At 43.0% G+C, this 14755-nt stretch overlaps 1 protein-coding gene across 4 annotated transcripts in view; it reads left to right on the top strand.

The window, feature by feature from the left end:
* The window catches only part of hacl1 (2-hydroxyacyl-CoA lyase 1), a 101508-nt gene that overhangs the window by 70182 nt on the left and 16571 nt on the right, over positions 1-14755 (top strand). For all 4 annotated transcript variants that reach the window (XM_072575695.1, XM_072575696.1, XM_072575694.1 and 1 more), the window contains exons 12-13: positions 5784-5885; positions 8780-8934. In XM_072575695.1, coding sequence (XP_072431796.1) covers positions 5784-5885; positions 8780-8934 — 257 coding nt within the window. The remainder of the gene's footprint in view (positions 1-5783; positions 5886-8779; positions 8935-14755) is intronic.

The following is a 14755-nucleotide window of genomic DNA, read 5'->3' as shown; positions in this document are numbered from 1 at the left end:
TCTTGCTGGGTAGCCCATTAGAAAACCTCACTATACCTGTTGTTATCCAAAAAGTTAAAGATTTTATAAAAGTGTGCGAAATTTCCTCAAGCTACCTGTCTTTATCAGCCCAGTTTGTCAAAGCATGAACCACAAAAACACAAATTGTTCTTAGCAGAAATGACTATTTATTTGACATAAATAGATTCCAGCTATAGGTAAATAACTATGAAGTGTTGACATATAACTAGTAATTAAAATTCTGACCCCTTTAGAAAACATCCCCCCCTTACACTCTCATGTAGACAGACCCATCAAAAAATGAGTGTTATGCATGGAGGGAGATGCTGGCAAGGCAGTTCAATGGTCCCTGTTCACAGGGTTCAAGAAATGATTCTATTCACTTGTTAAGTCATGCTGTTCCTCGGTCTGTCTTCTACAGATAGTTTCATGAGTTTGCAGGAGGCACAGAGCGACTGGTCCACAACTTATAAAGTCTCTAGCTTATTGGGGTAAAAGCCACAGCTTGCAGTAACTGGTGAGGGAAAATAAATTGGATTTCTTCAAGCTCTAGGTATCTTTGACTACAAAGAGACAGACACGTCCCATTCCAAAGATCCATAAGCTTCTGGCTGTACAATCCATATCCACAAGCTGTTCAGGTACCTGGGAACTAATCACATACCTGTTGGCAGACAGAAGGCCTTTGTCATTGATAGCTGCTCATCCGACCACATCAATTTGTTGTCACCTTATACATGCCTGCTGATGCCAGTTTGTCTATAATTAAACTTAATAACAAAATCCCAGGCCAGGTCAGTTCTGTGCATTTTGGAAGCTCATGAAGACAATCATGGCCAAGGGTGAAAATAGATGCAAAATTGTTTTACAGCAACTTGATTGATTCAAATGATAATTGTTAAATATTGATATTTATCAGTTGAGCAGAATAAAACTGGTAAGTATGCATAAAAATTTCCACAGTAGCTGAAATATGACAGACAAGGGAGTACGTGCTGCATACAAAAGCTTTGCATGGATGTATAGCAGTGACTCATGAGCAGAGTGCAAGCAGATCTGGTGTGATCTGCAACATTAATTGAATCTTGCCAACTTCACTTGGCACTATGTAATCATTGGCCTGACACCAGATCTGTAGATTAGCTGAGTCTTAGCATAGCTTATATTGTGGGCAAGTCACCACAATTTACGTTTAATTTGACTACTTATTAAGAAATCTCACATACAATCAAGTACCGAAACAATAATTCAAACTTTATTGCATTTAGTAACTAAATATAATACCCCTCAAGGAAGCAAGTGTAAGCATGCAATGCACCTTCCTATTACCCAATTAATGATGAAATCTGGCCAGGAGTTTAACCAATGATGGCCTGTCTCTGGAAGTTTCCAGAGTTTGGTCCTTCTGCGTGTTGTTCTTTAAAGTTCTGCAATTGTCTTGTGTTCGATTCTTATACAGAATTTCATCCTTTGGTCTCTGAGGTGATATATTGATGATCTTTTCAAAGTCTGTCCGTTATTACAATATGTAGCATGCCTTCCAACCAAAAGTAACTTCTTTGTTTTTTTAACATTTGGCCTTAACTGTCTGTTTGACGACGCAGCTTTCCTGTGATTAACTCCTTAATTTCTTCTGCAGGGCAATCAGTTATGCTTATAGTATAAAACATTCAGTTTATCAAGCAATCTTGTCTATATAACCTCCACTTGCTTTCAATTCCAGTATACGTTTGTCCTTGTCCTTTAATAGTTTATTCCAGACAGTGTTATTACTGATCCTTTTTGAGTGTAACAGTTTATCTTTGTTGAGTCATTCAATCCCATGAACAGTTATTAAAGTTCTGAAGTCTATAATATCACACTTGGGAGTAATTAAATCCGGTTTGAGTAGTGTACAAATTACAGTCCTGTCTTTATCACTGCTTTCATGATCCACGCACACTTTCAACAAAACTTGAAATACAGGAAGCACTAATTATCTTAGCAGCAAACATTGTAATTTATGTTATTGCAAAGGCACATTATATCTTTTTGGTAAATAGTCATTTTCAATTATTTTGGCTAAACATTACTTGATTTTTTGCATTCGCCTGTTTGTTGCAGTGAAGATAGTAAATAAACTCTTCAGCATCTGAAATAGCTGCATTGTGTGCAGCTGCAGAGATTAATAAATAGAAAGTCAGTGGAGCATGTGGAGAAAGCTGCATGAATAACAGGCAGTGTAGCTCATGAAGGTGTCGTGGGTTAAGTCTTGAAAAAATCAGAGGCGTAGACTTTCTCCAACAATGCTCCCTAGATACCAGTTCTTAGGACTGCAACATGGACTTCATTGTTTTCCAAAATAAATTGAACTTGCTGCAACCTTTTGATGTATAATACAACACTTATAGGATTTAATGGCTTGAGGATTTAATGATTTCATTATTGCTAACTTACTTAGCTTAGTGTTCTTGTGTGTTTATTCACCAAGTGCTATTAATATATAGATAACTGTTTTATTTACAATTTCTTTCAATAGTGTTCTCCACTCTATTGACTGTTATGCTGTTGCCTTGATGCAATGACTATCTGTGAAGCCTAATTAATGATGGTTGCAGTCTGTTTGTTTGGCCTTAGGATGGTGAACACGTGGGCCCAAAAACGTAGGGGCGGCACGGTGGCTCAGTGGTTAGCACTGCTGCCTCACAGCACCAGGGATCCAGATTCAATTCCTGCCTTGGTGTTTGCGCTCCTGTGTGGAGTTTGCGTGTTCTCCCCGTGTCTGCGTGGGTTTCCTCCGAGTGCTCCGCTTTCCTTCCACAGTTCAAAGATGTGCAGGTTAGGTGAATTGGCCATGCTAAATTGCCCATAGCGTTAGGTGTAGGGGGAAATGTAGGGGAATGGGTCTGGGTGGTTTGCTCTTCGGAGGGTCGGTGTGGACTTGGTGAGCCGAAGGGCTTGTTTCCACACTGTAGGGAATCTAATCCTGATCAGGTGAGGGGGAAAGTTTAAAGGAGATGTACAAGTAAAGATTTTTACTTAGGTGCCTGGAATGCTCTGAAAGGAGGAATGGTAAAAGCAGGTGCGATTGCAATGTTTAAGAGTAGGGGGATATGATCCATGTACAGACAGATGGGATTAGTTTAGAATGGCATCATGGTCAGCACAGACATGGTGGGCTATAGGGTTTATTCCTGCACTGTACTGCTCCATGTTATATGAATGGGAATGGATTCCAATCCTAATCAGCCATAAAAAAATCCACACTTACGTTCTGAAGAATTCTCATTGTGGAATCTGAGCTAGGTAAAGCAGTTTTAGTCCAGACCAGGAATCTATATGGCTGGTAGCCATATAGTGGATGAGTGTTGTAACTAGAGTCCCATATTCAACATTCTGCCATGTTCCAGGTTTGAAAGGTTTTGAAACACTGTCACACCTACTGAGGGGAAGTAAGTGCATGAGATCAGTGAGGGGTGAGAGTGGCAGCTGGGTTTAGGGTACCGATTGGGTGACAAGTGACAAGTGGATGAAGGGTTTAGGTGTGAGGTGTGTGAGGAATTGATGTGGCACTTGGCTGGGGATTGAAGTGGCAGGAGGGTGAGTGGGTAGGATAGGGTTCCAAGTGGATGATAGGATATGATGGCAGGTAAGTGGATCTGTACTTTGGATAAGTTGGAAGGGGTTAGGTTGAGAGGGGTGAAATTTTGAATTTGTTGGGACAGATCTGGTTGGAGTTCTAACTGGGAGGTGGTAATGGGAGACTAGGGGGCAGTTGGGTGATTAGTGTTAGATGTATCGGGAGTTGGAACGTGTTGGTGTGGAGGTGGTGTTGTAGGCTATATGGAAGGCCTGGGGTTCTAGGGAGCCAGGTACTGAGGATGGAGCGGGGATTTCAGTTTGGTGTCTGGCAGGGAGTTGTTGGAATTGGGGAGGGTATAAAGGCCTGGGAATGTGTGATCAGGTTAAGTGTAGTTGGGGTTGTCAATTCTGGGTTGGATGAAAGAGTCAGTGGTTAGATTGGGTGTGGTGGGAAGGATCAAGTCTTGGGTGTGCAGTTGCTATCAGTGTTGATTTAGAGGCATTCATTTAACAGTTATCCAAGGACAGGGACAAGAATCATAGGCTGTGGTCCTGTTTCCTACCTGGACCCTAGCCCCACCTGTGATTCTTAAACTGAATACAGTAGCTCCTCTTTCTGACCCAAGCACAGCAAGCCCCTGGGGCCAGCTATTGGGTCCTCATGTACCAAATCTCTTCAAATCCTCCCACCCTCCCCCCCCCCCCCCCCCCCCCCAAAAAGGAAACAACTTCTCAAATCTACTTTGATAACTCAAGTTTCTCATCTCTGAAATCATTCAAGTAAACATCTCTTGCTGTCTCCAGAGCTCTTGTACTCTTTGTCCCTATTGGTAAAGCAGACGATACCACATGCTTTAATAACTGCTCTCCCCACCTGTCCTGACACCTTTTAATGACTTGTGCATATACACACACCCAGTTTTGTCTGCTCCTCCACATTCCATAGGATAGGATTCTTTCTTTGATATTGTATGTCCAAGTTATTTCCACTAAAATATATCACCTCGCACTTCTTTGTGTTGAGCTTTATCTGCCACCCATCTGCCCACTCCCCTAGCTTAGGAGAAAGTGAGGACTGCAGATGCTGCAGATCAGAGTCAAAATATGTGGCACTGGAAAAGCATAGCAAGTCAGGCAGCATCTGAGGAGCAGGCGAATCAATGTTTTGAAGAGCTTATGCTTGAAATGCTGACTCTGCTGCTTCTCGGATGCTGGCTGACGTGCTGTGACTTTCCAGCACTATACCTTTTCACTCTACTAGCTTGGCAATGGCCTTTTGAAGTGTTGACTGGCACAGATGTGATGGACCACAGGCCTTTTTTCACTGAATCCCTACTGTGTGGAAGCAGGCTATTTGGTCCATTGAGTCCACACCGACTTCCTGAAGAGCATCCCACCCAGTCCTTGTAATTCTGCATTTCCCATGGCTCATCACCAAGCCTCCACATCCCTGGACACCATGGACAATCCACCTCACCTGCACATCTTTGGACTGTGGGAGAAAACTGGAACACCCAGAGAAAACCTATCCAGACACAGGGCAAATGTGCAAACCCCTCACAGAGAATTGCCTGAGGGTGAAATTTAACCCAGGTCCCTGGTGCTGTGAGGCAGTAGTACTAATACTGAGCCATCCCGTGCAGGAGATCTCTGACTCTTAAGTTCTACATCCGAGTTTTACATCATCTGCACACTTTGAAATTGTTCCCTGTACATATTCAATTGCAATCTGGGATTTGGTAACTAGGGCTTTACTCATTGGAATTTAGAAGAATGAGGGAGGGGGGGATCTTATAGAACCGTATAAATTTATGAAGGGAATAACTAAGACCGAAGCAGTGAAATTGTTTCCATTGGTGGGTAGAAACATGGTAAGATGAATTGGCACAGCTGACTGTGCAGCATTGTATACATCCTGTGTGCCTTGCAGAGGATCCATGCTTCCTGTCTTCAATCTTCATTCAAGTTTTCTCAATTTGTGATCACACTCTTGCATTAACATTTACCATTGTAGGTTGTTTTGTAAGCATTTCTCATTCAGCACATTGGCTGCTCACAGGAAACCTCTTCCATGTAACTATCTACAGTCTCTTTCAGTTCTGTTAGTATCTTGTTTTAATAGATTTTGAAAAAAAAACAACACAATGATTTATTTCCAATATATGAATTTATTTATTTTCTGCCTCTTATTCAGTGATATAACTGCAACTTTTGTTTTTCAGTTATTGGAGTGCTTCAGGATTAACCCTTGGACTTACGCATCCAACTCTGAATGGTGGCTTCGCTTGAAGGAGAAAATGAAAGACAATGAAGAAGAATCCAAGGTAAATCGGCAAAACTGTTGAATGATATATTTCTATTGCAAATGATTGTCTGAATTAATGCAGTTCTGTATATTGATGGAAAGATGTGACTTGTGTCATTTATGCCATTCATTATGGTTAAATTTCTTAAACTACTACTAATTTAAATAAATTGTTGACAGCAGCCTGGGAGGATGTGATTAAAATGTCAGTTTTGATTGACATTTGAAACCTCATTTGTGTTTCTTTCTGGATCACAGAGTGAAGTGTTCCAACCAGCAGAAGGCTATATTTCTGAGGGGAGAAAGACTGATGGAAAATTCTAGCAGAAAGATTATGATCTATTTAAGATATGAGCTATGATTATTCAGTTTATTTTTAATTTGTAGGTTTGACTGACACTTTTACATTGAGTGTTAAAACGAGAATTGAAATATTTCACACATTTTCATTGACAGCTTAATTTCTATTTGCATGAAAGAATATTCTAGAGGTTATTCTCAACTCTTCTTCAAGGAAAATAACATTGGCTGGAGAAGTAGTGACAATCTGTTAGCATTAAGAAACAAGTGGCTACAGGTGTGATGGAAAGAAACAAGAGTGTAGAAAATTTTGAAATACGCTCAGAAATCTGAGAGGCACAGCAGGGTAATGATCACCTGAATAAAAAAATTATGTTTTCTATTTCAGGAACAGATAGGGGGGCATGATAACTCAGTAGTTAACATCACAGAGCCACGGATCCAGGTTCGATTCCACCTTTGGGCGACTTTGTGTGGAATTTGCATGTTCTACCTGTGTCTGCATGGGTTTTCTCCCACAGTCCAAAGATGTGCAGGTTAGGTGGATTGGCCCTGGGAAATGTAGGGTTACAGGGATAGGATAGCGGGGTGGCTCTGGGTGGGATGCTGTTTGGAGTGGCAGTGTAGACATGATGGGCCAAATGGCTTCCATACTGTAGGAATTCTATGATTCTGTGAATAGCTCTTTTTTGGAAATCAGCAATTATTGAAATTGTGAACCATTTTTAAAATGTCATTATAAATTAGTTTGCTACATTATTCTGTACTGGCCATTTTGGTAATCCACATGGGAAATCTAGTGCTTTCTACTGAGGGGTAGCTAAAAAGGTTATTACTCAGTAACTGCCCTGACTGGTAACTATATGCCATAAAAAAGAACACTTTAAACTACAGTAATGATCTAACCAATCGATAAAGAAGAAAAGCATTTATTTCGAAGAAGTCATCACTTGCTTCAGAAATGTTTATTTAAGTGAATCAAACAAAAGTGTTACTTGCAGCAAGATTGCCCAACTGGCGCTGAATAGTGAGCATTTAATTGAATCTCCATCATGTTTATTGAAATATCAAAGTCGGTGAAACCACACTTCTCGGGTAGAATGTTTGAGTTGTACAGCAGTTGGATGTGGTGGAGGGGGAGGGATGGGGTGTGGTATTGGTAGGCACGGATACAGGAGGCCTGGCAGATTGGGGCTGCCCAGTGAGGTGCTATTTGGTCCGGAGGTTCCTAACTCTGGCCCGTTTTAAGTCGTGTCCGGTTTGGTGGAGTGACAGTTAACTTGGCTGCATGCCCACAAGCAGCCATTTAAAGGGCCAAGGTTTTGAGGCCAGCTGCAGTGTCCGGAGCTGAACTAATGCAGGGATTTGGCCAGGGCTGAGGGGAGCACTTTATACTGTATTTGAACCTCTCACCATACCTTCAGTAGCCAACGTTCTGTGATCTCCATATCCATGGTCATAGGTCTCCCTATGGAGTGTCTTCCACCATAGTCATCACAGGTTGTGGCCAGTTTTGAAATTCATTTCAGTGTAACTCAGGTGCTCTTCCGTTTTGGGGCAACAGATCACTCTCTCCCCCTCGCCTCCTCCCCCTCGCCCCCTCCCCCTCGCCCTCTCCCCCTCGCCCTCTCCATTCAACCCCTGACTGCGGGGGCTCGCTGTTCTCCTGGCCCTCCAATTTTAGGTACCTGCTTACCATGTTTAATTGTCACCAGACAGCAGATGCAAGGGAACACCAGTGCCTATAACTTTCCCTTCAAATCACATACCAGTCCAACTTAAATGATATGGCAGTTGCTTGATTGTCTCTGAGCCAATGCTGCCCATGACCTGTGAATGAATAAAATATTTTGAACAGTGAGTCCATCTTTGGCCATGTCTGTCAATGTCACATCATTTCAGCTGAAAATGAAAATTCACTCCTGAAAGTCTTTTATACATACTTTTGTGATATGACAGTACTAGCAAGGTAATACTGTTTGCTTGTTTTGAGTGGTTCTCAGGGCATTAGTATTTATTTCTATCAAGTGGAAGTACTGTCACATGCAGATCAGACTGGGTAGCAGGAGCAGGTCTTTCGCCTTGTAAATCTATTTGGATTTCAACAGTGGTCCTCCTGCTTTAGTGTCATTTAAATAGATGAGCTTTTTGGAATTGAGTCTCACAACTTTACGACTTCATGTTGGCTTTAATTTAATGATTGTTGGATCAGTACCGTAGCCACCAACATTGTTACATCCTGTTCACCTCTATAGGCACTGAAACTTTAGTTTAACATTTTATCTGTCGGGCTGCACCCTTGGCAATGCAAACTCCTATCCCAAAGTATTATGATTTGGTATCATCTTAAATTATGCAATCATTTGTCAGTTTGGAGGAGTTTTGATCAGTGCACACAGACCATACTGGACCCTAAGAACACACTTGTTTCAATGTCTTATCTGAAGTGAGTTTCTAATAGAACAAGATGCTACCAATGATCATGAGTTTACACAGTCCTCAAAAGGCTCATGATGTAATAACTTAGCCATGGTAATAAGCGTCAGTTGGCTACTTGTCACCTTATATCGGAATAGATTATTACTTGACGAATCAAGATTTTCTGAATTCCAGGCTTTGGCTGCACAGAAAACCCTGCCCATGAATTATTACACTGTGTTCCACAACATCCAAGCAGTGCTACCAGAAGATTGTATTATAGTCAGTGAGGGTGCCAATACCATGGACATTGGACGTACGGTGTTGCAAAACTACCTGCCTAGGCACAGGTAATTATTCCCTTAGTAAATAAAGGGTCAAATTAATACTTAATAAGAAGAGCAATTTTGGTTATTACCAACTGCTTTGTATTTCTGCAAAACTCTTGATAGTTTGTCCAAGTCATTCAATGAAAGCTCCAGAGGAATCAATACTGGATAGAGCTGGGTGTGAGACCTCATTTCCTCACTCAGGAGGAAGTCTTGGCTCAGAGAGCTGCTGGCTAATCCGATTGAGGTTGGCAATCCCAGCAGCCTCACAGGAAGCAATGGCCAATGCTGGGACTACATCCCGCAGGTGTAAGTGCTGGGAACCCTGGGACCAGGTAGGGAGAGGGATCTTAAAGTGGTGACAGCTGGAGACTCCTGGAGTTGGGTGGTGTCTCTGAAACGGCCAAAAGCATTGGGAGCACTTGAAGGTGGGTGAGGGCCCAACTGTGAAACCTATTTCTACCATGTGATCGATCGTCCTTTCTTTCTTTCTATCGTTTCCTTCCTTCCCCACTTTCTTCTTCTTTCATTCTTTCTTTTTTCCTTCTTCCTTCTTTCCTTCTTTCTTTCCTTCTTTCTTCTTCTTTCCTTCTTTCTTTTGTTCCTTTCTTCTTTCCTTCTTTCATTCTTTCTTCTTTCATTCTTTCTTATGTCAGAGTATTTATGTTACTGAAGTAACTATGTTGGCCAAATGGAATTTGATTCTCAAATGCAGTAGTCAATACAATGTGCTCATTTGGTTTAATGTTGTATTTGTGTTCCGAGTGAATCGATGTCACAAAAGTAAATGCAATTATCGAATTGAGGGAGGGAGGAAGGAAGGAAGGAATAGATTTCCACCATTTGATCGTTTTGGATGTTTGTTGTGACATCAATTCACTCAGAAGCCAAATACGACGGTGAATCAAATTAAGATATTGCTTTGCCTACTGCATTTTGAGAATCAAATTCCATTTGGTTAATATAGTTACTTCAGTAATGTACCTATTCTGACATTCTGTCATTCTGATCATTCTGTCATTCTCTCTTTCTCCCATTCTTTCTATTGTTCTCTGTTCCATTCTTTCAGTTGTTCATTCTGCCTTTCTGTCTGCCTTTCTGTCTGCCTTTCTCATGTCAGTGTATTTATGTTACTGAAGTAACTATGTCAGCCAAATGGAATTTGACTCTCAAAACGCAGTAGTCAATGGAATGTCCTCATTTGATTCCCTGCAGTGTTTGTCTTCCGAGTGAATTGATGTCACAAAAATAAACAAAACGATCAAATGGTCAAAATATATTTCCACTATTTGACTGTTCTATCATACTTTCTTTCTCCCTTTCTTTCTACTGTTCTCTCTTCCTTTCTATCGTCCTTCCTTCCTCTTTTCCTTCCTTCAAGAGGAAGGTGCCTCTCTTCCAATAGACAATAGACAATAGATGCAGGAGTAGGCCATTCAGCCCTTCGAGCCTGCACCGCCATTCAATATGATCATGGCTGATCATTCCCAATCAGTATCCTGTTCCAGCCTTATCTCCATAACCCTTGACTCCACTATCTTTAAGAGCTCTATCCAATTCTTTCTTAAATGAATCCAGAGACTGGGCCTCCACTGCCCTCTGGGGCAGAGCATTCCACACAGCCACCACTCTCTGGGTGAAGTAGTTTCTCCTCATCTCTGTCCTAAATGGTCTACCCCGTATTTTTAAGTTGTGTCCTCTGGTTCGGCACTCCCCCATCAGCGGAAATATGTTTCCTCCTGCCGGAGTGTCCAATCCTTTCATAATCCTATACGTTTCAATCAGATCCCCTCTCAGTCTTCTAAACTCAAGGGTATACAAGCCCAGTCGCTTCAGTCTTTCAGTGTAAGGCAATCCTGTCATTCCAGGAATTGACCTCGTGAACCTACGCTGCACTCCCTCAATAGCCAGAATGTCTTTCCTCAAATTTGGAGACCAGAACTGTACACAGTACTCCAGGTGTGGTCTCACCAGGGCCCTGTACCGCTGCAGAAGCACCTCTTTGCTTCTATACTCAATTCCTCTTGTTATGAAGGCCAGCATGCTATTAGCCTTCTTCACGACCTGCTGTACCTGCATGCTTGCCTTCATTGACTGGTGGACAAGAACACCCAGATCTCTCTGAACAGCCCCTTTACCTAATTTGATACCATTGAGGTAGTAATCTGCCTTCCTGTTCTTGCCACCAAAGTGGATAACCAGACATTTATCCACATTAAACTGCATCTGCCATGCATCTGCCCACTTACCTAACTTGTCCAGGTCACCCTGTAATCTCCTAACATCCTCATCACATTTCACCCTACCACCCAGCTTTGTATCATCAGCAAATTTGCTAATGTTATTGCTGATACCATCTTCTATATCATTTACATATATTGTAAAAAGCTGCGGTCCCAGCACTGATCCCTGTGGTACCCCACTGGTCACTGCCTACCATTCCGAAATGGAGCCGTTAATCACTACCCTTTGTTTCCTATTAGCCAACCAATTCTCTATCCAATCTAGTACTTTGCCCCCAATACCGTGCGCCCTAATTTTACTCACTAACCTCTTGTGTGGGACTTTATCAAAAGCTTTCTGAAAGTCCAGGTACACTACATCCACTGGATCTCCCTCATCCATCTTCCGAGTTACATCCTCAAAAAATTCAAGAAGATTAGTCAAGCATGATTTCCCCTTCATAAATCCATGCTGACTCTGTCCTATCCTATTACTATTATCCAGATGTGCTGTAATTTCATCCTTTATAATAGACTCCAGCATCTTTCCCACCACTGAGGTCAGACTAACTGCTCTATAATTTCCTGCTTTCTCCCGCCCACCCTTCTTATAAAGTGGCACAACATTAGCCGCCCTCCAATCCTCAGGAACCGACCCCGATTCTATTGAACTCTGGAAAATAATCACCAGCGCATCCACGATTTCCCGAGCCACCTCCTTCAGTACCCTGGGATGCAGGCCATCAGGTCCCGGAGACTTATCAACCTTCAGACCTAACAGTCTCTCCAACACCAAATCCTGGCAAATATAAATTCCCTTAAGTTCAGGTCCTTCAGCCACTGTTACCTCAGGGAGATTGCTTGTGTCTTCCCCAGTGAACACAGATCTGAAGTACCCATTTAATTCCTCTGCCATTTCTTTGTTCCCAGTAATATATTCCCCTGTTTCTGTCTTCAAGGGCCCAATTTTTGTCCTCACCATTTTTTTGCCTTGGACATACCTAAAAAAGCTTTTACTATCCTCCTTTATATTCTTGGCCAGTTTACCTTCGTACCTCATTTTTTCTCTGCGTATTTCCTTCTTACTAATCCTCTGTTGTTCTTTAAAAGCTTCCCAGTCCTCAGTTTTCCCACTTATCTTCGCTAAGTTATACTTTTTCTCTTTTAACTTTATATGTTTCTTTACTTCCCTCGTCAGCCACGGCCGCCCATGTCTCCTCCTGGGATCTTTCTTCCTTTTAGGAATGAACTGATCCTGCAACTTCTGCATTATACACAGAAATATCCGCCATTGTTCCTCCACGGTCTTCCCTGTTAAGGTATTGCACCATTGAACTTTGGCCAGTTGCTCCCTCATAGCTCCATATTTCCCTTTATTCAACTGAAATATTGTCACTTCCGATTGTACCCACTCCCTCTCAAATTGCAGATTGAAGCTTATTGTATTATGGTCACTACCTCCTAATGACTCCTTCACTTCGAGGTCACTGACCAATTCTGGTTCGTTACACAATACCAGATCCAGAATTGCCTTATCCCTGGTCGGCTCCAGCACCAGCTGCTCTAAAAATCCATCTCTGAGGCACTCCACAAAGTCTCTTTCTTGAGGCCCGATACCATCCTGATTCTCCCAGTCTACCTGCATGTTAAAATCCCCCATAACAACTGTAGTAACATCTTTGCGACAAGCCAATTTCAGCTCCTGATTCAACTTACATCCGACATCCAGACTACTGTTTGGGGGCCTGTAGATGACTCCCATGAGGGTCTTTGTACCCTTAGTGTTTCGAAGCTCTATCCACACTGACTCTACATCCCCTGACTCTAGGTCCCCCCGCGCAAGGGACTGAATATCCTCCCTTACCAACAAGGCCACCCCACCCCCTCTGCCCGTCAGTCTGTCCTTACGATAGCACGTGTAGCCTTGAATATTCATTTCCCAGGCCCTGTCCCCATGAAGCCACGTCTCAGTTATCCCCACAATATCGTATCTGCCAATTTCCAAAAGAGCCTCAAGCTCATCCACCTTGTGTCTAATGCTTCGTGCATTCATATATAGAATTTTTAATTTGTTACTGCTCTCACCCTTCCCCTCAACCCTTATTTCACTCAACTTTACAGCATGATGCCTTTTCCAGTTTTCTGCCTCCTTGATACAGTTGTCTTTCTTGACTTCTCTTGTTCTAACTACCTCTTCAATTTCCTTTTTAAACATCCAGCTTGTCCCCTCCCCCCCGCTACTTAGTTTAAATGTAGCGGTGTTGCAGCAGAAAACCTGCCTGCCAGAATGCTGATCCCTGATCTATTAAGGTGCAAGCCGTCTCTCTTGTAGAATTTATGGTTACCATAAAATATACCCCAGTGATCCAAGAACTTGAAACCTTGCTTCCTGCACCAGTTCCCCAACACACGTTCAAGTCCATTATCTCCCGGTTTCTGGCCACACTAGCCCGAGGAACTGGAACCAAACTGGAGATAACCACCTTGGACGTCCTGCTTTTTAGCCTTCTTCCTAGTTCTCCGAAGTCTCGCTGTAGTATGTTCCTCCTCTTCTTCCCGACATCATTTGTGCCGACGTGTACCACCACCTCGGGCTCTTCACCCTCGTCCTTGAGGATGTCCTGCACTCTGTCCGCGATGTCTTTCACTCTAGCACCAGGAAAGCAACACACCATCCTTAAATCCCGTCTGCTGCCACAAAAACCCCGGTCAGTTCCTCTCACGATGGAGTCCCCTATTACCACGGCTCTATGCGATGTCCGACTCTTCCGCTCTGCTTCTGCGGCAACTTTTGATTGACAAACATGGCCGCCTTGCGAACAGGCAGTGTCATCAGACTCTACTGTTTCCAAAAGCTTCAACTTGTTCCTGACAGGTACTTCTCCCGGCGTCTCTTGCACCTGTCTCCTCTCTGCCTTCCTCATCGTCTGCACTCTTCTGCTCTCTTCTGGCATGATTGGTGTAATAACATCACTGAAGGTCTTGTCCAGAAAGATCTCGTTCTCTCGGATGAGCCTAAGGTCTTCGAGTTCTTTCGTCAGTGCTGCAATATGCTCGGTCAATTGCTGAAGGTGCGCACACTTTCCACACATATACGAGCCAGACACACCAGAGTCGTTGACCTGCCACATCAAACACGTAGCGCACTGAACCAGCTGAGCAGTCATGTTTTCACCCTCTTCAACTGTGGCGTAATCTCTTTACTCAACCTCCTTATCAAGATTCCTGAGCTGAAGCCTCACTCTTCGATCTAAACTTCCTTAGACCCTCTTCCTATGGCAAGTCTGTGGACTCTTAATTAAGGTTAGAGGAGGAGGGAGGGAGGGAGACCCTACTTTGTAGGACCTGGGGTTTAGAACACACCCACTCTAATAACAATCACTTACCTTCCCGACCGGCTTTGCGCTCCGTCTGAACTTCCGCCCAGCTCCTGCCGCTCTCTGCTGCGAAAAGACCGTTGGCGTTCCTGTTCCCATTCATGGCCTACGCAGGAACCCTGCTGGGTTTTCCCCCAAATTCCACAGAATTGTGGCCAGGCAGGACATTGCCGTTGAGTGGCTGAGGTCAGATGGCAGCCCTGAGCTGCAACATGGCATTGATGTCCACTTCTGGAGTCTGTG

The sequence above is a fragment of the Chiloscyllium punctatum genome, chromosome 8, assembly GCF_047496795.1.
Source record: "Chiloscyllium punctatum isolate Juve2018m chromosome 8, sChiPun1.3, whole genome shotgun sequence".
Taxonomy (NCBI): Eukaryota; Metazoa; Chordata; class Chondrichthyes; order Orectolobiformes; family Hemiscylliidae; genus Chiloscyllium; species Chiloscyllium punctatum.
The sequence above is the reverse complement of the archived record's forward strand: the minus strand, read 5'-3'. Positions and strand labels throughout refer to the sequence as shown.